The 26,878-nt window shown below is 44.0% G+C and overlaps 1 protein-coding gene across 2 annotated transcripts in view; it reads left to right on the top strand.

Annotated features, from left to right (window-relative positions):
- The window catches only part of TLN2 (talin 2), a 1,508,116-nt gene that overhangs the window by 1,076,826 nt on the left and 404,412 nt on the right, over positions 1–26,878 (top strand). For both annotated transcript variants that reach the window (XM_078684194.1, XM_078684193.1), the window contains exons 26-31: positions 991–1,104; positions 5,636–5,749; positions 6,996–7,130; positions 14,875–15,003; positions 18,882–18,984; positions 19,311–19,519. In XM_078684194.1, the coding sequence (XP_078540320.1) occupies positions 991–1,104; positions 5,636–5,749; positions 6,996–7,130; positions 14,875–15,003; positions 18,882–18,984; positions 19,311–19,519 (804 nt within the window). The remainder of the gene's footprint in view (positions 1–990; positions 1,105–5,635; positions 5,750–6,995; positions 7,131–14,874; positions 15,004–18,881; positions 18,985–19,310; positions 19,520–26,878) is intronic.

Below are 26,878 nucleotides of genomic sequence, written 5' to 3'. Positions count from 1 at the left end.
AAAAAACGAGAGTTGATAGTTATGCTTCAGTTGGGAGTTTTATTAGTTCTCCAATTGAATGAATTATAGTGTTAATTGACTTTGTCTCTAATTGATTGAATGTACTAAGTATTCACTGCACAGTTGATTGGATCACGCCATTAGTGGAATAGTTACTAGCTTCCTTCTTTGATTGAATGTGATAGTTTCTGAATCTACTGTTGATTGTATCATGCCATTAGGAGGTGTTATTTGATCTCTAGTGATTGAATGTGTTAGTTTATGAATCTACTGTTGATTATATCATGCCTTAGGAGGTGTTATTTGATCTCTAGTGATTGAATGTGTTAGTTTCTAAATCTACTGTTGATTGTATCAGGTCATTAGGAGGTGTTATTTGATCTCTAGTGATTGAATGTGATAGTTTCTGAATCTACTGTTGATTGGATCATTCCACTAGTAGAGTAGCGACTCAGTGTCTAGCTACATGGTTAAAATGTAATTGTCTCTGAATCTACTTTTGATTGGATCATGCCATTAAAGGGGTTGTTACTAAGTGTTTAGTTAATTGAATGTATTAGCCTCTGAATGTACTGTTGACTGAAACATTTTTTATGTCCGTTAAATAGCATCCATGTATTTGATGTATAAATGTGTGGTGTACTAATGGATACGTTTTTCTTGCATACATCTGTTGTATGCTCTGCTCTCCTGTCCTTGCCACAGAGGCTTCAGAGAGATTCTAAAACAGTATTTTCTGCAAAATAACGCCCCCCCCCTTTTTTGAAAAGAAAATATATTATTTGGCATAGTGTATGACACTTATCTTCCTTTCACGCTGTTTTAGATGTTCTTTTTGGCCAGGTTTTTCTTCTAGTTTGAACCTTCTCTTATTGGGATAGTAAAGGTTTTGTTTTTATGTATATAAAAAATGTGATAAGAAGTGGTATTGATGCCTTGTATGCCCTGTAATGTTTTTCTTACTCATAATAATTTTGATTTTCCTCAAAGGCGGCAGCTAAGCAGGCAGCAGCGGCTGCAACGCAGACGATCGCTGCTTCTCAAAATGCAGCGCTTTCCAACAAGAACACCAACGCGCACCAACAATTAGTCCAGAGCTGCAAGGTAATGTGCCCTGCTAGGTCTGACACTGGGACTATATCCATTCAACACGGTTTTCTTTTTCTTTACCGTTGAATAGCTCATTATTCGGAAATCTTTTTATTATTATTAAGAGATTGCTACTCAGTGTTTCAGACTTTATCAACCAGTGCTACTTTGGGTCAATACATTTAAAAAAAAATGTTTTTTCAAAAAATGTTTTTAAAAATGTTTTATTATTTTTTTATGGTTAAGATGATGCACTTAGGGAAGTTGTCGGGCTGCGACAGAAACCTTCTGTGTCTTTCAAAGATTGTACAGATTGATATTATCGCCTCAGAAATGTACAGAGGCAAATGGGTCAAATCAATAGTTGTTCCTTGAAACCATTCCTCATGGGGACCAAGGACCGCTATCCTGGATGGATTACTTAGTCATCCGCAACTAGAAGATTATTCTCGGGTATTACTAAGACTCTTCCACAGCAATCTTAATTAAGGTTACAACTCGGAATCTTAAGAAAGCTAAATGGAATGTGTTATCTATTTGTAACACACATACAAATCCATAACATATTATAAGCTAATGGAGAAAGTAGACGAGATTCAAGATGGAGGTTTGTTGCTCCTGGCCATACTTTGTATAGCTCAATGCCCTTGACAGCAACTGTTGATGTTTTAAAATGGGTGTGCAAGAATTGTTCCAGGATTGCTGCTGTCACTCTTGCACATGACTTCTGACCTCCAATCACACCTCGGTGTTACTCTCCGTTCTCCCACATTCTAACCATAGGTTTGCTATCTCTAACATAACATGGAGATTGCTCCTGTTGCGTAGACATTGGAGCTGACTTTGCCTCTTGGGCTATTGATTGCCTGGTTTCTAATTTCCTTTTACCCTTTTTTAAAGTATTCCATTTAAATAGTTAACAGTTCAAAAAACAGCACTAATGTGAAAAAAGATATGCTCAGAATGCTTTGAGTCAGGGCGATGTAGAATTTACATGCACTTTCAAGTACGTTTCCCACATATAAACATAAAGAAATCCATGTACTTAAATAACACTGGATGTTTTTTTTCTAATGATATGTGAAGATTGGTTTTTTTTGTGTTTAAAGTTTAAAAAATCGAATTGAGAAGACAATAATAATAATAATGGGTAGTTCCTAATATTCTGGGTATTAAATGCGTATGTGTTATTTCTATATCACAAACCTATCCCAAAGGCAGTGGAGTGCTGTACAGCCTAAAAAATGAGCTAAAAGTCAATGAGCAATAGGAGAGGTAGCTGGTTTCTGGGCTGTTAATGAATTGTGACGTGATGTTTTTTAAAGAGGTGCGTCTTTGACTTACTCCCAAACTGGAGCAGCATAGGGGTCGTACTGATGGATACGAGAATGTTGTTTCACATCCTGGGTGCTTAGATGAAAAAAGCCTCCTTTTTTATTTTTTTATTTTTTATACATATTAGTTTGCAGTCTGATGGTGTCCTTGCTGCATGTGTGTGTGCCTGGGGCCACCAGAGATGATGAGTCTGTCTGCAAGATAAGCATCAGTACTAGTCGTGATGGCTTTGCAAATGATGCAGCTGGTTTTGAGTATGGTGAAAGCGGCGAGGGAAGACAATGGAGTTCCATAATCAGGATGAGTGTGATGTGATCATATTTCTTCAGGCCCTGGATCAGATTTGCTGCAACCTTTAAGATGCCACTAAGAGGTGCCAGTGTGTAGTCTGGGAGGGCCTGAAGCATGTATTGCCAGAAAGTGTTTTACTTTATTTGGAAGAGAGAGTTTGTACCAGGCCATCTGGGTTTTGTTTTGGCACTATGTTCCCTCGGGCTCAGCTTGGGTTCCAGGGTGAATCCAAGTGATTTGGCATTTAGTGAAAGTTGGGGTTCGAAGCTACTTTTTTATGTTTGTTTTTCTCGCAGAGTAACAGAAATTCTGTCTCGGTTGGGTTGTGCATCATATAGGCACCAGAAATCCAGGTTGGGTGATGTGCAAGCAGTGTTTGGGGCGTTGGACACTTGAAGCAGATGAGACTTTCAAGTGGGGTTGTATACCATCAGCCTATTGATGCTGTTATTTGTGAGTAGATTGCTAATCACTTCCATCTAAAAGGTTGAAGATGACAGGGGGCAGTACGGAACCAATCGGTACACTGCAACTGTCAGGGATCTTTTGGGACCTGGAGCTGCCCAGGTAAATAAACTGGTGTCGGTTGGAAAGGTAGGAGGAGAGCCAGTGATAAACATAATTTTTAAAGAGGGACGTTGCCCCAAGAGAACTCCTTCCCCTTTCCGTATCAGTTACCACCTCTTTTTAGATGTTGGTAGCTGGTCCATGGTTAGTTTCCTAATTACAGTTTCTGTTTGTTGTGAATGCTGGTGGGTTTTTGTCAGTGAACAGATTGGGTTCAGTTTTTGTTCTCTCTTCACGATTCTGATTTGTATTTTTTTTCTTTTAATGCTACTAATGATTATATAGTATAAGTATTATTTTAATTTACTACAAATTACTGCTTTTAGTACTTATATTCTTGATATTTAGATTAGCACTAGACATGCCACTAATAGAAAGCATTCAGTTAACCAAAATAGACTAAATTAAATAAATGAGAAACGACAATGCCAACTGTTGGTTCTAATTTTAAGGTCTCAACTGCCAGTAAGCCAAACATACCATCTTCAAGTCTCAATGTAAGAAGTTAACGAAGAACATGCAGAAAAAATATCAGTGTTTCATTATTTCCTTAAATTTAATATGTAAATTACAAACACACTGAGGGTGAAATGAATTTGAAGCTCTTGTTGAGATGAAGCCCTAGGATCGTTGGGATTTGCGTACTCACGTGCTTACAAGGAAGGTCCTAACAAGAGACCCAGGGAAGGGCTAGTATTGCAGGTACTTCCTGCTTACTATGTGAGTTGTTTACATACTACTCTGAACCTCCACTAGTTGAGTAATTTATTGTGGAAAGACAAATTCAGGATGCAGACTTTTGTTCACATTTACGCACATTCTCAGAGGATGACTTAATGATCGTTTTTGCGTTCCATGACACGGACTTCCATTTTTGTAATGAGATGGAACGTAGGTGCTTTCTCTTGATGTCTTCCTCAGGGTTGTGGGGGCTAACCAATTTAAGACATAGCCTTTCAGCCTTTCATCGGCCTTAAAGTTTTCACAAAGGGCTTAGACGTCATCTTTATACACCTCTATAAGGATAACATTTGGTTTCATTTTTCATTCATCATCTCAAAACCTGAGCAGTGGGCCATACAGGACACACTGTGCTTCATAACAAGTCCCTCCATCAGCAGTGGGTTCAGTGACTTGTTGGCAGATGCCTAACTGCATCCATGGGGGAGTTCACCTGTCAGAGGCTATGTTTCTCTCATTAGAGTGTGGTGCAAACAGAGACCAACAGTGCCACAGCAAACCATTATCATAATAAGAGGATAGAGTAGATTCACTCCCCCAGTGCAAAGAAACCATACAGTGCTGCTGGAGATGTGATCGTCATGCTTTTGCGTTTGCTGTCACTCGACCAGGTAGGAGAACAGTGTAGTTGATGTCCTCAAAAAATGAGGGATAAATATAACTAGTGACCTAAAGTAACAAATATATGCGCCCCCACCATGCACCAAGTTTTTGTCAATGATTCAATTTCAAATGCCAAGAGGGATGTTATCAGTCAGTCATTGAACATGTCATGAGTGATTAATATGCGAGGGAAGAAGCAGTGCATGGCGAGGGTGCGAGGTATAGTTATTTAAGAAAACTATAACTGGTGAATGTCTGTAGTTTTGTTTGTTTAAAACAGTATGTTTTAACTGACATTTTCATCTAATTGCAATGTCCCTTTAACCTTTGTTTTTTTTTCCTGTTAATTTCCAAATGTTTTTGTTTTTCTTATAAAGTAAGATATTATTACAAATCCTAATTATAACATCACTGTAACCATTGTGTTTTTTCAGTGAATATGCTATGTGTTTTTATTGTAAAGTAAGATATTTATTGTCGGGTGCGGCATGAGGTTGGCTGCAGGGAGTGGCCTGCAGCCAGGCCCTGCACGCAGACCCCCTGCATGTGCCCAACTACCTTTATTTTTTTAGGGTTTTGCTGATCCATCGTGACCGTCAGGGCGACAACCCAAGGGATTAATTCCAGATCCGCTGCAGTGGATCCCCAAATCCAGTTTGAATTGGTTGGGGGTCCTTTTGGATCCCCCACAAGGCCCTGGGGGCCCACCACCATTGTCCCTTTATATGCTATTTTGTTCTAGTTTTTTTAGGACACAAGACAGAGTCCCTGAGTCCTAAGATCACAGCCACAACTTTTCCTACAGGGTTGGTCAGCCAATCACAAGTCGTGGTTGAGTTTGGTACCTGTGTAAAGATTTCTGTAAACCTGTTTGCACCTGGACCAATCCATCTGTAGCAGCAGAATGTATCATTCAAATTCATCCTTTAGTAACCCAAGAGAAGTAATTTACTTATTAAATTATACTTGAGTTAAACTTCCATTTTCTTTGCTTTCCTTTGCTAAACAGGTAGTTGCTGACCACATCCCTCATCTGGTTCAAGGTGTGAGAGGAAGTCAAGCTCAGGCAGAAGACCTCAGTGCTCAGCTTGATCTGATCATTTCCAGTCAAAACTTCCTTCAGGTAAGATGGATAGAGGATTCTTCTTGTAAATGTAATCAATTAACTGTAGCTAAGCTTGAGTGTGAACTAAAGTTTATTAGAAGTCGTAAGTTACAGAGCTGTAAATTAACGTATGAAGCATTACTGAATCAGATGGAATGCTCGTTAGATGTACTTGGGGGAAACCTGTGGAAAAGATATTAAAGCGTTAAATAAGAGCTGGAGTGGAGCAAAGTTCTCAGAAATATTCTCAAAATATCTTGAAATGCGTGATTTTGTTTACTTCAAATGTACTACATGCAGAGAGCATACTTGATGCCTACAAGGATCAACAGATTTAGAGTTTTACCATGTTGTCCAGAAATGCCATGACTTAACAGGATTTTGGGAGAAGGTGAGAGTAGTGCTAGAGGTGTCAACAGATAGAATTATGCCCAGAACTGCAGAAGCAAACCTATTGGGCTGGTGAGCTAAACCATAGACAAAACAAGCAACAGCCAGATTCATAGACTGTCCCTGGTGCTGGCAGAGTGGCTGATTGCTAGGAACTGGAAGAGTCCCAGAGAACCTAGTCACTATACGTGGAAAAAAGAGTTGTGGAAATATGCGGAAGGAGGGAGGTCCCTGCTGCAAAGGGAGACAAAAAGGGGGCAGAGAAAATTGGACTCTGCTAAAGGTCGGTTGGGATAGCAGCTTCCATACCAGACAAGGAACATGAACAACTTTCCCGACAGAAGACGAAGTGTGCAGCGCATGGGAAATTCATCTCATCATGAGCTGACGTTGGGGGTGGCCACTCTATGTTCCCAAAAGCCTTTTCTGTAGGCTTTAGTTTAAAATATATATATAATAGCTAGCTCTGCAATTCTTTAGAATAAATCTATTTTCAGCTTTATTTCTTAAATTTTCCTTTAAATGTTAGTAACACTATGCCTGCACCTCCAGGCAATGTTACAGTCCAAAAAAAACATATTGCACTAGATATAGCGCACAATTTCAAAGCGGTCTAAATTGATACGTAGTGGAAATAAATATAAATCAGCACTTCATTGTAATGTATAATATTTATTTGAAGCTATATGCTACTGTTCCTACAATTTCCAGTCAATGCAGTGTTTGTCCCAGTAGATAATAGTCAAACACTTTCTTGTGTGATAAATACTTAATTCAGTTTTTGGTTTAGTGTAAACATATCTTGATTGTAAATATAACTTGGCACAGCTACCATAAAAATAAATTCCTATTTTGAAATGCTTTATTTATTTAGCCTGGAAGTAAAATGGTGGTTTCTGCTAAAGCGGCTGTACCCACTGTCAGTGACCAAGCAGCAGCAATGCAACTAAGTCAGTGTGCCAAAAACCTGTCAACAAGCTTAGCAGAGCTGAGAACTGCAACCCAAAAGGTAGGTTCTTCTCTAGCATGGTATTAAACATTAGCTGTCTCCACATTACTGGTTGTCGCCTCGCTCTATGAACTTTTTCCTCCTCTGAAGCTAGACAGCTAACAATAGCTAATGCCTTAGTCGCATTATTAGAATCTCTTGGTATATCTGTTCCAGTTAGGGCTTGTAATGGAAAATCTCTTTCGCAAGATAATACGTTTTTGAATCATATTCCATACATCTGCTGTGTTTAAGTGCTATGAATAGCAGGTGTTGCTGTAATTCAGTTTAATAGTACTCAGATTGCTGACCTCGGAAGAATGAAAGTCCGAACCTTCCAGATTGTTTTAGTGGTATGCTTTTACAAGCTCATTGTGCATTCTGAATGCTTTTTCTGTCGGGGTCTTGGAGCAGAGCATCCTCGCCCATTTTGATTATTTTATTTCTCACGCTCTTTAGCGCACTCCTGAGTATTATTATCTAATAGAGACTTTTAGCTGCACATTCCTTACCTTGACTGGATCCGTACATTTTTCATAAGCAGTAACCCTGTGTGCCTGTAGGTGGCATCGTTCGGCTCCTTGTGGCATCATCAGCGTAGTCCACGTGGAAGAGACGTGCCCGGTGCCTGTGTAGGCGCCACGCCAGCACGCTATCAGTTCTTTTCTTTCTGTGCATGCAGCGCAGATCCATATAGAGCTACCCCCAGTCAATTTTTGACTGACTTTTTCAACTCTTTAGCAAAGTCTTTTTGAGATTTTTCTCCTGGTATAGCAGGATGTCAACTAGGAGGACGGCCTCAAGCCCTGCAGCACCTGTCATCGCCAGATTTCGGTGACAGACCCACACATTGTTTGCCTTTGGTGCCTTAAGCGCAACCACAATCGAAGAACTGCATCGACTGCTGCACCATAAACCGACTGACGTGCAACGCAGAGACGGTCTTGATCCCTGTTGAGATGATGGTTCCCGGGATCAATCGTGGAGCCCAATATCCTTGTCACACTCCAAGTTGTCTTAGGGTAAGTCCCAGAAGCATAAGAAGTCGAAGATTTCTTCTACTTCGCCCTGTCCATCATAGGGAGTGTTGTCATTCAAGCCCTGCCTCCATGGATGAGCCTGCACCTGGACCGGCTCTGCTCATTCCGGAGTTTCCAGGAGCCAGAGCCACCTGCCTAACTGTGCACGTAATGTCAGGCCACACACCTCACATTTGGCCGGCCCATTCCTGCTGGCGCTCCTTAAGGCTCAGTGGGTTCGGGAAAGGCCCCCACTGGCTCTCCCTTGGGGTTCCGTCCTTGGCTCCAGTCGGGTTGCTTGGATCCACAGATGGATCGGGACTGGCGCCGGTCATACTACCTCAACCTTTCTCAGCATCTGTCCCGATTCTGATGCTTCCGGCCACCTCCCATCCCCATTCTCATCCCGACTCTGACACAGAGCCTGAGCCTCGCCGTCCAATGTCAACTCTGATGCTGAGTGGAGCAATGCCTTCCAGGCCAGAGCCCAAGCCCTATTCTTATGGGCTCGGACTTGGAAAGGATTTGGAGGGGTTCACCGGACCATGATGAATACCGACCTCTAGACTCCATCATGGATTGGTGTGAGGACTTGGTGGACACTAGTGGACTGGACACCTCTTCAGATACTGGCTTGCTCTCTCCTCATACGGTGGCTTTGGAGGAGGGGACTACTTTTGCTTTGGAGGTGAAAAGGGCAGCCGCGGTCCTGGACCTCAGCCTACCCTCAGTGACAGTGAAGACTAACGTCTTGACAGATGCTTCAGCTGGGAGTGACCCTCTCAGAACTGCTTCTCCCATTTAATGAAGCCCTCATGAACGTCCTGCTTAGGGCTTGGTCCAAACCCTGCACAGGGGGCTCCTGTGACCTGGACGATTGCAGCCACCGCCCCACCCTATGCCAGGGGATTCAAACTTCCTCACAACCTACCAAGTGGTCAAAGCCTCCACCTCCTGTGTAAATCCTATTGCATTTTGAAAAGATGACACCGTCAGGTAAGTGGAGCTCAGTTTATTCGTGGTCGCAACCTCCGAGTCCCGGCAGCAACTGCTGGACCCAGAACAGGACAGAATAGAACCAAAACAACAGATCCCAACACATTTCCTATCACTCCACCGGATAGGGAATCCAAGTAGCTGAACACCTTAGAAAAGAAAATGTTTTCTTCCACCAGCTGGGCACTGCGGTCCATGAACACTGTGTGCTGTTTGAGCTGTTACTCCCATGCCCTGTGGGATTGTGTTGCGCAGCTGCTGTCCATGGTCCTGGAGGAGGCCAGGGCCATACTCTTCTAAGCTATGTCCTACGGTAAAGATGCAGCAACGTTTACGATTCAATGTGGGCTGAACACGACCGACTTGCTGGGCAGAGCAGTTTATTTGTTGGTGTCCTTACAGCTTCACGCCAGGCTGAGAACAGCTGGCTTTCCCCGGGAATATCAAAGCGTCGCTTATGGACATGCCCTTTAATGGCTCACGTCTCTTCGTTGCCTGGCTGACTCAGGGCTGGAGCACTTCAAGGATAGCAGAGTAACATCCAAGTCTTTTGGCCTTTCCAAAGCCTCTCGCCAATCCCAGTCTGCCTTCTGCGCCTTTCGTGGCCCTGGTAGTGGTTTCCAGCCATGCCTTTACCCGACTGGCCTCCATGGCACGCAAGCCTTCCCAGCAGCTGTGTGGCAGAGGACTCGGTACCCATAGAACCTGTGGGTCGGGTAGCCAGAGGTCGGGTCACTTTACCTTTCCCCCAGGAACCGCAGCCTCCAAGCCCCACTAGTTTGCCCTCATACCATCATGGGCACTCATCACCTGCCCACTGGAAGTGTATAACATCGGACCACTGGGTTTGTCAGATTGTCTGAAGGGGCTACTCCATCCCCTTCACCGACATCACCCACTAGCGTCAGGCTCACATTGGACCATCTCTCTTTGCTCCACCAAGAAGTGACAGCTCTCTTGGCCAAGGAAGCTATTGAGAAGGTGCCAATGCCATATGTAGGTCATGGTTGTTATTCCCACTACTTTCTGGTGCCCAAGAAGGATGGTTGCCTTAGTCCTATCCTAGCCCTGTGCCCTCCTAATTTCTTCCTGAAAAAGAAGAAATTCAAAATGCTCAATGCTCGCTCGAAGTCCTGTCTGCCCAGGTCCGGACTGGGAACCCAAAGCATCCCTGGCAAATTTTGTCAGAGTAGCCCCCGTACGATTCATAGTGAGTGCAACGAGCTAGCTCACCACTTCAAAAGCGGGTTTTGGGGGGGTTTCTCCCCCAAGAAAATTTGGGGAAAATGGTGTATTCTACAATCCATTTGTCACTATATATTCAATTGTATTAGCTTTTAAAGCATAATAAATGATTACCTTACTGTGCATCCAGATACAACAATCTTTGTTGGGGCTCCTCAATGATTCCCTCTATCGCCTCTAACAGTGCCTCTCATCTCTCCATAGCCCCTCTCTTACATGTATTGTATTTGTTTTATAGCACTCTCATACCAAGGTTGAGTATCGGAACACTTTACTTCACACACACACACACATACAGAGATATAGAATCATACATGTGTAAATCAGTGTACAGAAAATATTCCATAAGGCAAAGGGGACTACAAGATGTAGGATTTACATGGCATCCATACTGGTAGGCACTTTTTAGTGCTTGGTCTAGAGAAGCACAAACTCAAGATTCAGAAAATACATTGGTTAGGGTTGTGTTGAATTATGAGAATTTATTTCCACCCAAACAAAACGTTTTAGGCAATATCAGGACAATGAAAGACTGGACCAAAACCATGTTATGACTGTTACCATGCAGCTTGCATGCATCTCTTTGATGGCAGCTCAAAGCTCACTGTGCTAGATTACAATTGTATCTTGTGAACTGCACAAAACAATCTCTGGCAAAAGCTGTAACCCACTGAGCTATACACATAAAATATTGTTCTTTGATATGCATTGTACACGTTCTTTGTAGCATGCATATTAAACCTGTGCACTTCATTAGATAAGTCAAAACTGCCACTAGACAAAACTCCCATCTCTCTCCATCACGTACCTTAATCACCAAAGTTAACCTGACACTTTTATTGTTGCCCTAAAACTGCTTAATATACACAGAACTTTGCATTGCTTTTAAATAACGCTTCACTGCTAAAAAAAAACTGCCAGACTACCAAAATGGCCCCCACCCCTCCATCCTCCTGGGGAAATGCCTGGTGCCCAATGTAGGAAAGTAGAATCTGCTTTCATGGTTACCCCCACTTTTTGCTGGTGTCATTCTGTTTTCTGACTAGTCTGACTGGGATCCTGCTAATCAGGACCCCAGTCACTGTGTTGTCTCCTTAAATTGGACTACGGTAAGTACTTTGGTGCCTTCATTATTAGCTACTGGTGTACCTTTCTATATCCCTAGGATATGATATTGAGGTACCCAGAGAATAGGTATACCAGGGTTCTCCCATGGGCTGCAGCATATATTATGCCACCCATGAGAGACCACTCAAACTGTGACTACAGGCCTGCCATTGTTTCCTTATGTCTGAGGTCACTGCATTTAAAAACCTATAAGTCACCCCTAAGGTAGGCCTTTCAATCCTGATGACAGGGTGCTTGGTTATAAGTGTGAGGGTGACCTACATTAGCTGGACACTGCCTACAAACCTAGGAGTCAATTGTTCCCTGCTTTGTAAGTGCAGTCAGCCATTAAATAATATAGTGGTGTCAAGTCAATTACGAGATGTCTGTCTATATATTAGCTGCACCAATACGGGTCATATTTGGTATCAAACCTGTTGGAATCATACCCCAACACCTATTCCAGTGTTGGATGTAGGAGCCCATGTACTGGGGGGCTCCCCCCAGGATTCCCCCCTGTATTCTAGGTACCAGCCTTTCAGGGTCTAACAGCAAGCTAGCGCTGCTTCCGACCACAGACACTGTTCTGCCTTCCTGCTGCTTAACCAGGTTCAAGAAGGGAAAGGTAGAACAAAAGGTTTCCTGGCACAGGGAAGTGTTACCACCTCCCAGATAGGACTTGGTGTATTGGGCTGGGGTGGGTGCGCTTGCCAGCACCACCAGACGGCTTTGAAGGGCACATTTGGTATCCTCTTTGCATACTCCAGTTGGAACCAGTTCAGGGAGCTGTTGGCTTCTGCTCTGGCACGAAACTGGACTAAGGACATGGGAGTATCCTCCCCTCTGTCCAGCCCCTCCTCTGGGATGCACCCCTGAATCGTCTCAAACCATTTCTTTGGGCACTTAAGGGCTTACCTGTGGGTGGCTCTTCAGTTGTCATGGGACAAGATTCAGATTTGAAACCACTTCATATTCAACAACCCGGGCACTTTGGACTATGCTTTGGAACCGAGACTGCATCTTGAAGACTCCACCTGCTCCTGGTCTTGTCTTCCTGCCAGTCTTCTGCGTCGTCTGTGCCTGTGCTCTATCCAGGTTCCTCTCCAGGCCTGTAGCCAATATTGACCCCTGAAGGAATCTCCTTTGGAGTGAATGAGTCACTCCCCTGCAGCTAAGATGACAGGTATGCTGCTCCTGACGTCCTGCGGACTCCAAAATGATCAGCAACACAGGTGGTGGTTCTGCCACGCCCTTGAGTCCTGTACTCTCTTCTCAGCAAGTTTGAAATCGGTATTCCCCGTCGGAACCGCTGGAACAGTACCCCTGTGAACCAAGTCGACTGGCCATTGCCAATGCTTCTTGACTTTCCCGGAGTTCTTCGGGGTCCAAGAAGTTCAGCATCTCCTGCTACCTAGATCTTCATCCTCATCGCATCCTCTGCACAGTGGGCCTGCATTCCTGGTGAGCTGCTTAAGGTCCTCTTATGACTCCTGTGCCTTCAGTCCATGGGTACTTTTGAGGGTCTTCTTTGGCTCCAGTATTTGCTTAGGGCCTGCTCTGACCCTCCTGCACTTAGTGAATTCTTTGGACCTTGCTGGTCCCGACACTGCACCTTCTTCGTTTTCCTCGTCTGTTGCTGCTGCCAAGGCTTGTTTGTTCTCCAGCCCGACGCTGACCCCCTAGCTCTAAACTTCCGATGGGGGACAGCTTGTGAATGACTCCTGGTCTTCCACAGTATTGCCTGGTCTGCGTAGAACATCAGCGACAAGGTCACTGTTAACTCTACTGCATCTTCGTTCATCAGTGCTCATTGGTCTTCCGTGCCTCCTGGTCACTTCCAAGTGGCATAGACTCTGTCCCCTCTGCTTACAGGTACTCCTCTTCAAGAATCCACCCTTGTATTTTACCAGACTCTTTCACCTTCTTCACTAGCGGCATCTTCACTGAAGTCCTCCATTGTGGTCTATGGCGGTTTCCGAAGTCACTTCACACCTAAGCACCTGGCTTCCCTGGTGTAGGTATCCTGTTTCCTGGAGTATCCACTGGTGGGGTGACTCTCCAACCTTACAACTTCCACGGGGTTTCTTCATGGTCCACCAGGTCCTCCTTCTTGAAAAATGCAACCGCGACCTACTCATTGACTTGTGTTGAGCACACAGTCGTGTTTCCACTCTTCACACGACCTCCGTGGGATTCCTGGGTACTTACTTTGGGTGGTTCCTTTGGTCCTCAGCTCTTCTACGTCTTCTGGGTCCAGTCCCAACTTCAGTCGCCGTTGGCAATCCACTTTCTTAGTATATGGTTTGGTCCCCCCCTGGAGACCACTGTGTATTTGTGCTACTTACCTGTCCTACTATTGAAGGATTGTGTGTATTGTGATTATATCTCCGGGTAGGAGATATACCAATGTGTTAGTGAGTGTTTATAATAAATGCATATTTTTGATAACTACACTGTGTGGTTAATTTTCACTTAACCTACACTATATGCTTAGTACTGGTAAAACAGTGCAAACTTATTTCTAGGGACAGGGCTTTACCTTTCAGCACGCTAGTTTTCCTCCCCCATGGTGAGTCTTTTTTGTGACTTCGCTCTCCTGGTGTGGAAAGTTGCGAAAAGAAACTGACGTCAGCGCGCTGGGGTGGCGCTTATATAGACACCGTGGATGTCATTTCTGGCATGGATGCAGCTGGCACTCCTAGCCAAACGACGCCACCTACCGGTGCGCAAAGGTACTTCTCATAAAAAATGCCCTGAATCAGTCCAACTCCTGGGGATAATTCTAAGTTCAGGAATCTGTGACTAGATAAGAGTCTCTACCAGATAAGGCTTTACCGAAGATAAGTAACTTGTTCTACAGTTCTCCATCACTGAGCTTTCTACAATATTCAAAGAACGTAGAATGACCACATGTATATTTAGAGTAACTACCTTTTTGCAGTGTCAAAGTTATTTCAATTTACAAAGTGTATTTTTATAGAGTGGTAGTGTAAAAGTATGAAAAAGAAACTGAGCAAATCTTTAGTAAGGCATATTCCATTCTTCCAAGCTGTTTTTGGAAACATTACATTCGTCTTTGTACTTTTTTAGTGATTAAGCATAGTGCGCGCTGGGATGAGTATTATGCCACACTAAGAGCGTTGGTGTACCTAAGAGAGTTGGATAGGGCCATGCTTAGAAATGTGTTTTATTTAAATGTCAGTGTTTCTTAAAAGATCATGGAAACAATTGGTTAAATTATGTCATCGGTGTTGTATCCTGCCTGCCTACTCATGTTGTTAAACTAATATTTGTGTAGAGGGATCTCAGCACATATAGCTGTATTATTTGTAATTCATAGGCAGAGGTAATTGACCTTTTTGTCCCAATGTTTCTTTCCTGTTATTGCTCCTTGCAAGGCTCATGAAGCTTGCGGGCCCATGGAAATTGACTCTGCTCTGCACACTGTCGAGACACTAAAAAACGAACTCCAGGATGCTAAAATGGCCGCCACAGACAGTCAACTGAAACCACTTCCTGGAGAAACAGTAAGTGATAATGGATGGTGAATTCTTTTACCCATAGCAATACTCGGGATTTCATGCTTGGCATTCAGGAGTCAAGCCTCACCTGATGTTCTACTATCCTTTAAGACTCCTTTGGCATGCTCTTCGTTGTAGGCCACCAGCGGCCTTTCATTTCCTACTTGCTGCACAGTTACCTAAGATCTTACCGTCACGTACAGCAGCTTCTGCCCATATCATGCCCTAGACAGTAATTATATTGCTCCTCGCCAGCTCTTTGTTTTATTCTACTCTACTTTACCAGGACTTCTGTATTCCAATCTTAGACGCATGTTTCCTCCAGGAATCTCTTTAATTGATTTACACAAGTTAGAATCCTCTATGGTCTGTGAGTTATTTTTATTCCCTCTCCCTGCTTCCTTCACACCTGCTTTGTCACCACAACACCCAGTCCCCTTGCTCTCTCTCTCGTCCCATGCTACATCTGGTGATCCATCTCCACCACATCACATTCAAATGGAGTACAGCTAAAATTGTCACAAAATGTTGGCTCCTGGTCCCTGCATCTAGTTGTACTGATAAAAATGCTGCTTCAGACCACGTCTGGACCTCCCATGGCCAGCTCAAAAATCCATCGAGGCACCACACTTGTCATGCCTCATTGGCAAATAGCTTCTTATCATCCCCAACACCCACTGTATCACTTAATTATTTTACTTAATATCATTCCATCTTTGCTCAAGCACTTCTCTATGCACCCCAAATCTCCTATCCCCACTAAATATCGTCCCCCTTTACTAAGTACCAGGCTGCAGCAGGCGACTACACATTTTGTTAATTGTCCACAGCCTCCAATAGTTAGCATCTTGACCTAATTCTCCTCTTGCTGCTGAATGACCCCCACCTTTCACTTCATCCCTTCTGCCCACTCCATATCCAGATCACCATCCTTGTCTCCTTTACCTCTTTCTTTCCCTTCCATATCTAAACCTCACTCTCAAAATGCTAGTTTGCTCTCGAGTCACCCCCCACCTATCTCGGAAGCACCCGCTAAGGCCCTGCTATCGCCCATTCTGATCCCCACCATCCCGACACCTCATAACCACATCCATCTTACTCTTTGAAAATAAGAAAGACCATTTCTGGAGCACCTTTGGCTAACAAGCCGCCTCTCGACACCCAAACCTCAACCCTCTAGCATACCATGTTTCTTCTTTCTCCATATTCACACTTAAAATCTGATAAGGATGCTGTAGCTTCTTCTCAACATCTCAGAACGAGAGGTCATTCAAAGGAACTTGGTTGGAGGCAATTGAGCGAGTGACTAAAGTCCCAGGGCAAGGCCAAAATATGTTGATCGTGTAATTTGATGAGGTTTTCATTGTGTGAGAATATGTGTGATTGTTTGAAGTACATGCGAATGAGAGGGTGAGTGTTGATGAGGTTACTTCTTTTTCTGCCAGTAACATGCTACTAGGGATGGGTACAGTAGTAGTTTAATCCAGTCCAAACTCAAAGGCAGTGTGCATTCAGATTACTTTCGCTCGTTTTCCAGACATGAAAAGATGGGATGTAGGTTCTAATGTAATGGTTATGGTCATGTAATTTCCAGTTAAGATTGACAATGGCTTTTAGACCTTGGGGTTAGTAACTATAGTTTTAGTCAGTTTACAGTACACTTATAAATTAAATATGCCACAATGTTTTTAGATTATAGCATTTCTTTAATATGTTTTGTAACTCATGTCGCCACATTTTTGCACCTATTAAAGCTTTCTGAACCTCGGGTAAAAACATATTTAAATAAAGAAAATTCAGTGGAGTCTGACAATTACAGCTGCATTTCTTCTGCGTTTTTCTGTTTGTTTGATATCTCTCTATTAGGAGGTTCATACCTATTTAGAATGATTTATTTAGTTGAGAATATAAATCAAATTCATGCAGTGTAATCTATCAGAAATATTTTATTTAAAGGGCGGGAATCCATCAGAAATACCTCATTTGAGTGCAGATGTGTACAAAAACCGTAGTATATTTGTAACATAAAGTTTAATAGAGAGTGATAGCAAAAATAGCCCACAAGCCATACAGTCCTCACATTTGCCTGTCTGTTGCAACACACAACCATAATACTATTTTGTCTGTTATGCATCCACCTGTTTAACAGTATTGGTCTTTTCAACTGACTAGGTTTCAAGTGCAGCTTCTCCTAAATACCATCACCTTTTCTGATTTCCTCTTTCTCTCTCTCTAGCCCACCCCTTTCTCCATCCAAATGCTTCTAAACATGTCTCTTTTTGTCTTATGGCCTCCTTTTTCTCCTTGCTTGGTAATTTGTCACCTGTGTGAGACTGCCAGTGCTATACATTGGCAGAATATCGCATGAGACAGGGTAAACCCCATTGAGAGACTGGCAGTATTTTTGTGTGGGAGTGGTTGAGTGTGTTCTTCAGCTGTACCACCTATTAGAAGTTGGCAGAAAATCTCTTGAGACTGGCTAACCCCATTGTGAGACTGACAATATTTATTGTTTGTAAGTGGTTGAGTGTGTTCAGCTATACCTGTTTGGGGCAAATGTATGATGAGTGCGTGGTGTGGTGATGCGTGTGCTGATGCAGCGCCAGTGCTGTGTGATCCTTAGCATGGCTTGCATGAGTGTTCCATGCTACTTGCGTTTCCTCCACTGCCTCCTGTTTGTGGATTCAGGACATCTGCTCCATTCGGATGCAAAAATAGAAGCTGCACAAATGTTCTGATAATTTATGTGCTAATCCTACTCAACCAAAACACATCTTTGTGCTCAGACCTGTTGCCTCGTTGAGCATGCTGACATTTCCTCTAGAGATTCATGTTCATTCTCCATATGTACAGCAGGCTGCCTTGTATTTCAGAAAGCTGCCCAGAGCCCTTAGCCATCAGAGCCTAACTCCCATTCAAAATCACTGAGGGTTCTGGTCATTTATCATGTGGTAATGGTAATTGAGATGCCAAAAGGCCCTGCTTTCGTTCACGCTCTAGCTGTAACATTCCCCATCTGCTTGATACAACCCAGAGTCAGCAAACCTGAGGGTTATAATTTACTGGATATGTATTTGTGCAGCCACTAATAACTAGTTTAAGCTAAAATCAATATTGCTTTAATAAAGGATTGCATAAGCAAACACATATTGCCAAAGAGGTCCTTTGTAGTCAATAGTAATCCCCTTCATTGCATTATTAGTTTAAATCATGCTAATGTGAAAGATCTTCCTTAGAGCTGCTGTTGCATACAATTAGTCTTCTAATCCATCTACTGTATTGAAGCAGTGTGACTACACTACTTTCATCTCTCCATTACTAAAGCCCCCTTTCTTTCTAGGGTTCTTTTTCACGGCATTTATGGCAAGTGATCTTTGATGCCAAGTGATCTTTGATGCATCACAGTTTTGGCACTTACCTTGCCCAGTAGAAGTGATGGATCTGCTACTGCAGGTGCTGTAGCTTGCCAAGCTTTGGATCTTTCATAGATTCACATGCTTAAATTGTTGCCGATTCCTAGCCGAAAAAAGGGGTTGAACTTAAGATACATGATCTCTATCCCTTTTTTCACTAACTTCAAAGTAATTTTTCTCCAAGGATGCATGAACTTACTGATACAAGTACTGCATTGGAGTGGACCATTAAATACACATGTAAGCCTCTGTTTCACACAAACCTTCATTGCTCAAGAACACCACTAAAATGCCAAAAGGGCTTTCTGCTGAACACACGTCTAAATAAAGAATTAAAACATCTGTAAATGCTTCATGGACAAATCGGAAATATAGGAGTTAGGTAAAATCATAACCCTTTCAACACCATCATTTATGTAAAGTACTTTTGTTTATTCTCGTAGGGTTAATGTGCTTTTTCTCTCTTTACAGCTAGAGAAGTGTGCTCAAGATCTGGGTAGTACCTCCAAAGCTGTTGGCTCGTCAATGGCGCAGTTGCTAACATGTGCAGCCCAAGGCAATGAACACTATACAGGTAACGAGTGTTAGCTTACAGTGGAGATGAAGCCTGGTGAGCAGGTTGTGTTAATATGTTTGCATTACATAGAATTCAGGCAACATCATTCCTATTGCATAGTTGCACTTCTACTGCAGTAGTTGCAAAAGAATTATCCATTCTTCCTTCGCTTGGCCACGGTCACTGGAGATTATCTTGATACGATTTTCTTTAATATAGGCCTGGACGTATATTTTTTGCAGCATAATATACATGGGGTCTACCCTCTTAGGAACCACACCTGCATATCGATTGAGTATAAACGCTGCACTGGTTGAAAGTACAAAAAATGTCTCTTGTCCTAGGAGTTGCAGCTCGAGAGACAGCTCAAGCTCTGAAGACCCTGGCTCAAGCAGCTCGAGGAGTGGCAGCCTCCACAGATGACCCACAGGCTGCCAACGCCATGTTAGACTCAGCAAGAGATGTGATGGAGGGCTCTGCCATGCTTATACACGAGGCCAAGCAAGCCCTGGTGGCCCCCGGAGATGCAGAGAGCCAGCAGCGGCTGGCCCAGGTAGAGCAAATTCTCATTAAAGATATAACTGATACTGTTTTTTAGTGGTGCTAGTAAAAGTCATGTATTTTACATTCATCTTCATTAGTGTTATGCCACCTTTTTACTGACATGTCGGTGGTATTGAATACTGTTTGGTAAAATGAACATCCATTTTATGTTTCTGAATGATGCTTCTAACATCAGAATCCTGACCTTTAGAATATCCCGCAGGCACCAGGCTGGAACCGGTAGGCTGCGTTGTGTGACTCTGGGTTAACTCCGCTCCACCCCGCAAGTGACAACTCGAGCCACATATAGGCACCACCAAAGCGCACTCACGTCAGATCCTTTCTTTTTGCACCTTCGTACGCAGACCAAGAGATGGTCATACTTTTTTCTTGTCCTTTGAGGGCCTTTTTTTTCTAAATTTCCTACAATTGTGCAAGGGAACATATCTTCTCCTGCTAAAGGGTGTAAACCTTTAGAGACTGTCGCAAACAAATGTCTGTGACAGAGCCCTAATAAACGTGTCTTTGTTGTTTGGGATTAAGGCTTTGACACAGTCGTGTGAGCAGTGTGCCCTAAAGCACCCTAGTCAATTCGGGCGCATGAAGCCTAACTCTACATTGCTAAGCCCTGTCAAAAGTCATGTAAAGCTTGCTCCCATTCGGAGTTAAGGACACGGACCTGGGGCTGGTTCTGCGACAGGTCAGCATCAACGTCCGAGTCTTCAGACAAGCCAAAATTTAAAAAAACGCAAAAATTCTAAGCGGGCCTCATCCCAGGCTTGCTATTTATTCTCAACCTTGTGAGGATGTCCCCATGGCCCACAGTCTTGTTTATGGTTCCTAACTGATGCACCGATTCTGCAACTGATCTGGATTCACCCCGAACACCCTGGTCTGTCGACAATGCTGCAACATTTTGAGGCCATGCTCTGCTTCTTTGGTTCCCTACCTGTTTCCTCTGGGGTACATTCAGACCCCATTGATTCGCAGAGGCCACCATTCAGGTTACTGCTAGCGGGTCTGCCCTTTGCACCCTCTGTAAATATCCTGCTTCAGCTTCAGATATTCTTTCTCGACCAGCAGCATGATCCAAGCTGTTTCCTGCGCCATCGACTCTAGCACCAACGTTGCTGATAGACGGCAATCGCATTGTCCTGTCCGCCTCTTAGCGGAGTCCGTCTTCACCCTAGCTGCTCTTGAGCTCTATACTTTCACTTCTGGCCCTCATGCACTCTGATAAAACAGTTCCGTTACCTAGTAGTTCCCCCACCCCAGTACTCCCAACATTTATCGCTTAGGACTCTAACCAGAGCCAACTTGGTTTTGGGAATGATGGCGATGGTGGGGACGCATTCTCCCCACGATATGACAGCAAAATGTATCTGAACCTGCAAGAGGCGAGTGAGCTGGACACATCCCCTGACAATGGACTGGCCTCTCCCCCTGGTCATTCCACAGAAGTGTCTGCTTCATTTACAATGGTAATTATCCGGGTAGCCAAGGTCTTAGATCTACAGTTGCCTTCTGTTGACTTAAACAAATGTACTCACCTCACAGAGGTGCTGCAACCCAGACAATCCTAATGCCTTTCAATGAAGCCCTAACTAACACCCTAATGGGCACTTGGGCCAAGCCTTGCTCCTGTCCACCAATAAAACGATAGACGACATGTCATCACAAACCAGCTCTGAGTGACACTGCTTTTCTAAAACATCATTCCACCCCTGAGAGCCTGGTGGAAAAGGCCTCCACTAGCAGAATTAACCCAAATTCTTTCCCCACTACTTTACCCGAGAGTAGAAAGGAATGGAGGCATTTGGGAATAGGATGTTTTCATCCACTAGCTTTGCCCTCGTATCGTCCACTGCAAGCTACATGGTGGGTAGATACTCCTCTGCATTATTGGACATGGTCTCAGAAATGTAGTGAACAGTCCCAGAAAACCTCTGTATCAATTTGGCACGTATCATTTGAAATAGCCAGCAGGCACCGGGATCGGAACTAGTGTGGGGCACTTAAGGGTCTATTAGGATTGCGGACGAATAGCTGTGGCCGGGCCGGTGGTGGCAACCGCCGGGCTGGCAGTGGACATCTGCCCGCGATCTCATCCCGGAAAACCGCTGGTCCCATTAGCAGGGCGGTGAAATTTTCCGCCCGCCACTTTTTTGCCGGTACCAGTCCGCACGCCTGCCTAGCGGGCGGAACTGGACCGCTACAATGGTGCCGGTGCAGGGCCAGGCTCCGCCGGCATGATTATGATGCCAACAGTAGGCAGCCTTTCCGCGGCGGTGGGACCTCCATGGAAAGGCATGCGGAGAATGTCTCCGGGGGCCCATTGCGGGCCCCCAATGTGTTGGGGGAGTGTGTGGGTGCATGGGGGGGTCCCTGCACAAGGTGGTGCTTTTGCACTCAGAGTGCCCATTCTAAATATGTGTCTAGCTGCAACGTGTAGAAAAGGGGGGTGGTGATGAACAGAGTGTCTGAATTAAGCAGACCACTCTTACCCAGTCCAAAGATCAGGGCTTGATCCATCACCGTTATTTATCTCACTGCTCCATCCCAGCTCAGAACCTGGCTATATGCAAATTAGTCTGTCCCTGGCCCAGTGCATCATGGGAACAGGGCAGACCAAACTACAAAGCCAATTCTTCACCAGAAAGGAGACAAGCTACCGGGGACCGGTTTCTGGCATTTCAGCCTCTTCGGCCCGGCTTGCTTGAATCCTGATGGAGCAGTGAGAAAGGGACTCATGTCTGAGTATACCCTGCCACACCTATAGTGGCCAAAAACGATACAGAGAAGGGGGGTGGTGATGAACAGAGTGTCTGAATTAAGCAGACCACTCTTACCCAGTCCAAAGATCAGGGCTTGATCCATCACCGTTATTTATCTCACTGCTCCATCCCAGCTCAGAACCTGGCTATATGCAAATTAGTCTGTCCCTGGCCCAGTGCATCATGGGAACAGGGCAGACCAAACTACAAAGCCAATTCTTCACCAGAAAGGAGACAAGCTACCGGGGACCGGTTTCTGGCATTTCAGCCTCTTCGGCCCGGCTTGCTTGAATCCTGATGGAGCAGTGAGAAAGGGACTCATGTCTGAGTATACCCTGCCACACCTATAGTGGCCAAAAACGATACAGAAAAGGGGGGTGGTGATGAACAGAGTGTCTGAATTAAGCAGACCACTCTTACCCAGTCCAAAGATCAGGGCTTGATCCATCACCGTTATTTATCTCACTGCTCCATCCCAGCTCAGAACCTGGCTATATGCAAATTAGTCTGTCCCTGGCCCAGTGCATCATGGGAACAGGGCAGACCAAACTACAAAGCCAATTCTTCACCAGAAAGGAGACAAGCTACCGGGGACCGGTTTCTGGCATTTCAGCCTCTTCGGCCCGGCTTGCTTGAATCCTGATGGAGCAGTGAGAAAGGGACTCATGTCTGAGTATACCCTGCCACACCTATAGTGGCCAAAAACGATACAGAAAAGGGGGGTGGTGATGAACAGAGTGTCTGAATTAAGCAGACCACTCTTACCCAGTCCAAAGATCAGGGCTTGATCCATCACCGTTATTTATCTCACTGCTCCATCCCAGCTCAGAACCTGGCTATATGCAAATTAGTCTGTCCCTGGCCCAGTGCATCATGGGAACAGGGCAGACCAAACTACAAAGCCAATTCTTCACCAGAAAGGAGACAAGCTACCGGGGACCGGTTTCTGGCATTTCAGCCTCTTCGGCCCGGCTTGCTTGAATCCTGATGGAGCAGTGAGAAAGGGACTCATGTCTGAGTATACCCTGCCACACCTATAGTGGCCAAAAACGATACAGAAAAGGGGGGTGGTGATGAACAGAGTGTCTGAATTAAGCAGACCACTCTTACCCAGTCCAAAGATCAGGGCTTGATCCATCACCGTTATTTATCTCACTGCTCCATCCCAGCTCAGAACCTGGCTATATGCAAATTAGTCTGTCCCTGGCCCAGTGCATCATGGGAACAGGGCAGACCAAACTACAAAGCCAATTCTTCACCAGAAAGGAGACAAGCTACCGGGGACCGGTTTCTGGCATTTCAGCCTCTTCGGCCCGGCTTGCTTGAATCCTGATGGAGCAGTGAGAAAGGGACTCATGTCTGAGTATACCCTGCCACACCTATAGTGGCCAAAAACGATACAGAAAAGGGGGGTGGTGATGAACAGAGTGTCTGAATTAAGCAGACCACTCTTACCCAGTCCAAGTGTAAGAATTGGCTTTTGTAGTCTGGTCTGCCCTGTTCCCATGATGCACTGGGCCAGGGACAGACTAATTTGCATACAGCCAGGTTCTGAAACTGGGATGGTGCAATGAGCTAAAAAACGGTGTTGGATCTAGCCCTGATCTCTTGACTGGGTGAGAGTACTCTGCTTAATTCAGAGACTCTGTCCATCACCACCCCTTGTTGTAAATAGCTGCAACGTGGGCATCAATGCACGCATTCACCTAGCACTACTGCCTTGACAACCAGGACCAAAGGGAAGGACATTTTGGCCTTCAGTCCTGCAGGATGTTTTGGACTGAGTAATTTCACATACCCACTACTGAGGGTGATACAGCTTTGGTATCTATTCTAAAGGTCGAGAATCTGCAGTTAAGAGTATCCAGCAAAATAACAAGTCACTTACCTTCGGTAACACTTTTTCAGGTAGAGGCCCTGTCTAATCGCAGATCCTGCACCAACCTGCCGGTGAAGGATTTGCAGTTAGATAGCGTATCGACCAGAAAGAGCATTACCAAAGCTAAGTAACTAATTCTTCTAGTCTATTTAATAGAAAAGTGGTCCATCATTAATACTTGGCAATTGGTTATTTTGAATGGTCCTTAAAAGAAATGAGAGAAAATAGGTAAACAAAAGTGGATGCACTATGTGAAAGATCAGTGTACGTTTGTGATGGGGCTTTTTACAAATTTTTGGTTTCTGTTGTTCATATGTTTCTGTAAAGAGCCCCAGGTCTTGTTGAGGGTGTTCTCTATGTTCCAGCCACTTCTTTATTTTCACTACAGCCATACAAACCCATTCTGCTAAGATTGCTAATTTAGCTATAAGGGTAAAGAGTTGTGATGTAATATCATTGAGGATGTCATTTGAATGAATGAATGAACAGAAACGTATAAAGCGCAACTTAGCCCAAGGGCATCAAGGCGCTAACGCAGGTCATCCAACACACAGTCAGAGGGATCAGCTTTATAGGTAAGCCTCAGAGAAAAGCCAGGTTTTCAAAGCCTTGCGAAACAGAGAGAGAGAGAGAGGATTGCCCTGTGAGCTTAGGGGGGAGAGAGTTCCACAATCTGGGCGCCACAGTGGAAAACGCTCTACCTCCCCATTTTGCCCATACAAACCTGGGGACCGCAAGGAAGTTTTTATTGGAGGAGCGAAGAGGTCTACTGGGGGTATAAAGATGTACAAGTAGCTTGATACCCTCCGGACCAGTGACATAAAAGGCTCCATGAGACAGGCATAGAATTTTAAAGGGGATCCTAGAATGTATGGGAATCCAGTGTAAATTATCCCGAGCTGCCGAGGCTGAGGCAAATCTAGGGAGGTCCAGAACCATCTTCGCAGCAGCATTCTGGACTATTTGGAGACGATGGATAAGACTCTTGTTAATGCCCAAATAAAGGGCATTATAATAGTCCAGTCTAGAGGAGACTAATGCCACCATAGCCTGTTTTCGAGCTTCAGGGGAAAGATAATGGGAGATCTTTCTAAGAATCCTGATAATGCCACAGCAGGTGGAAACAGTCCTATTGACCTGATGGTCAAAGGAAAGAGTAGTGTCCATTAGCACCCCGAAGTTCTTACCATACTGGCGTGGGAGGGGGCATTCCCCGAGAGAGGGCGGCCACCAGTCCCTTGACCAGATATCCTAATTACCCTCAAAGATTAGGACCTCCGTTTTCTCCCCATTCAGTTTCAGGAAGTTCTGAACCATCCACTGAGACAGCCTCCATACAGCTCCTGAAATTCTGAGCAGAATCCTTCACTGAATGAGTGAGAGAGACCATTATTTGGGTGTCATCTGCGTAAGACAGCACCTCCAGCCCAAATGATCTAACCACCCTGGCATGGGGGGCCACATAGATTTTAAACAAAGTAGGGCTCAATGAAGAGCCCTGAAGGACCCCACAGTGCACAGGTTTAGAAGCAGAAAGAAATCTGTGAAATGATTTGTGATGTCATCGGTGATCTCATCTGAGTAGCCTAGAATTATTCTTTGTTGACACTGTGGTTATGACACTGTGGTTATGTTGCATTGTAACCATCTACACCTCACCCTTTGCACTACTTATAACTTACCACACCTGATTGACATTTTGTAAGGTATTCTCTTTATTTTCCACAAGCATTATTTTTTTCCTGCAACAAATATTTTATTTTAGTTTTTTTTTAATTATATACACTGAGCCCAATGCTCCCTGAATTTTCTCTGCATGGTCTGAAGATAAACATAGTTTGGACTTTTATCGCATCATGCACCAAGTCATTTTGAAAAACAATTCTGACTTGCTGATCTGGCTCTATTTGCAAGGCAAGGCCTTTAAACAAGCCTGATGTTGAGCACACTTACCTCCTGAAGCTGCTTCACATGACCTTTCACCATTTGCAGAAGAACCTGGGGGAATGCCAGACCCTTCTTGCAGTCTCCGTGCGCTAAGATTACATACACTTTTCAGCACTAAACCTTCTATTATTTGTTTGATCTGCTAAGCAAATATAATACCCTCCAAGACTTGTTGGAGCTACAGAGCCAATTATCTATATTTACAGCAGTTCTTGATTTGCAGTGCAGATCTCGCAAAGATATGTATGTATATATAAGTTAATGTGTGTGTATATATATATATATATATATATATTTGCAATAAACACAGACTGGGTCAAACCATTCATACATCTGGCCCTTAAAGCATAATATTCTGCTTGTGTAATAGCAATAATGGAGTTTAATAGCCATTCATGTGTCCATACGGAGGGCAGCTACTCTGGTAGCATTCTTCTCTGTTTATACAGCATGTGCACTACTTCAGAGTATGTATAGTGAATTACAAACGGGACCCGTTATGAGTGAAAAAAGCCGGTTTCGTGGCGGAAATGAGTTCCCTGCAAACCATGTTGTTTAAATAAACAGATGCTATTGGATTCTGTGCTGTGCCAGTCCTGTTCTCTTAATTTTGAGGAGGTTTTTGAGGAATATATGTATGTATGTGTGTGTTTTTTATATATATATATATATATATATATATATATATATATATATATGTGTGTGTGTGTGTGTATATATATATATATATACATATATATGTATATATATATATATATACATATATATA

This window comes from Lissotriton helveticus, chromosome 3_2 (assembly GCF_964261635.1).
Source record: "Lissotriton helveticus chromosome 3_2, aLisHel1.1, whole genome shotgun sequence".
Taxonomy (NCBI): Eukaryota; Metazoa; Chordata; class Amphibia; order Caudata; family Salamandridae; genus Lissotriton; species Lissotriton helveticus.
Note: the sequence above shows the minus strand (reverse complement) of the source record. Positions and strands in the feature narration are given on the sequence as shown.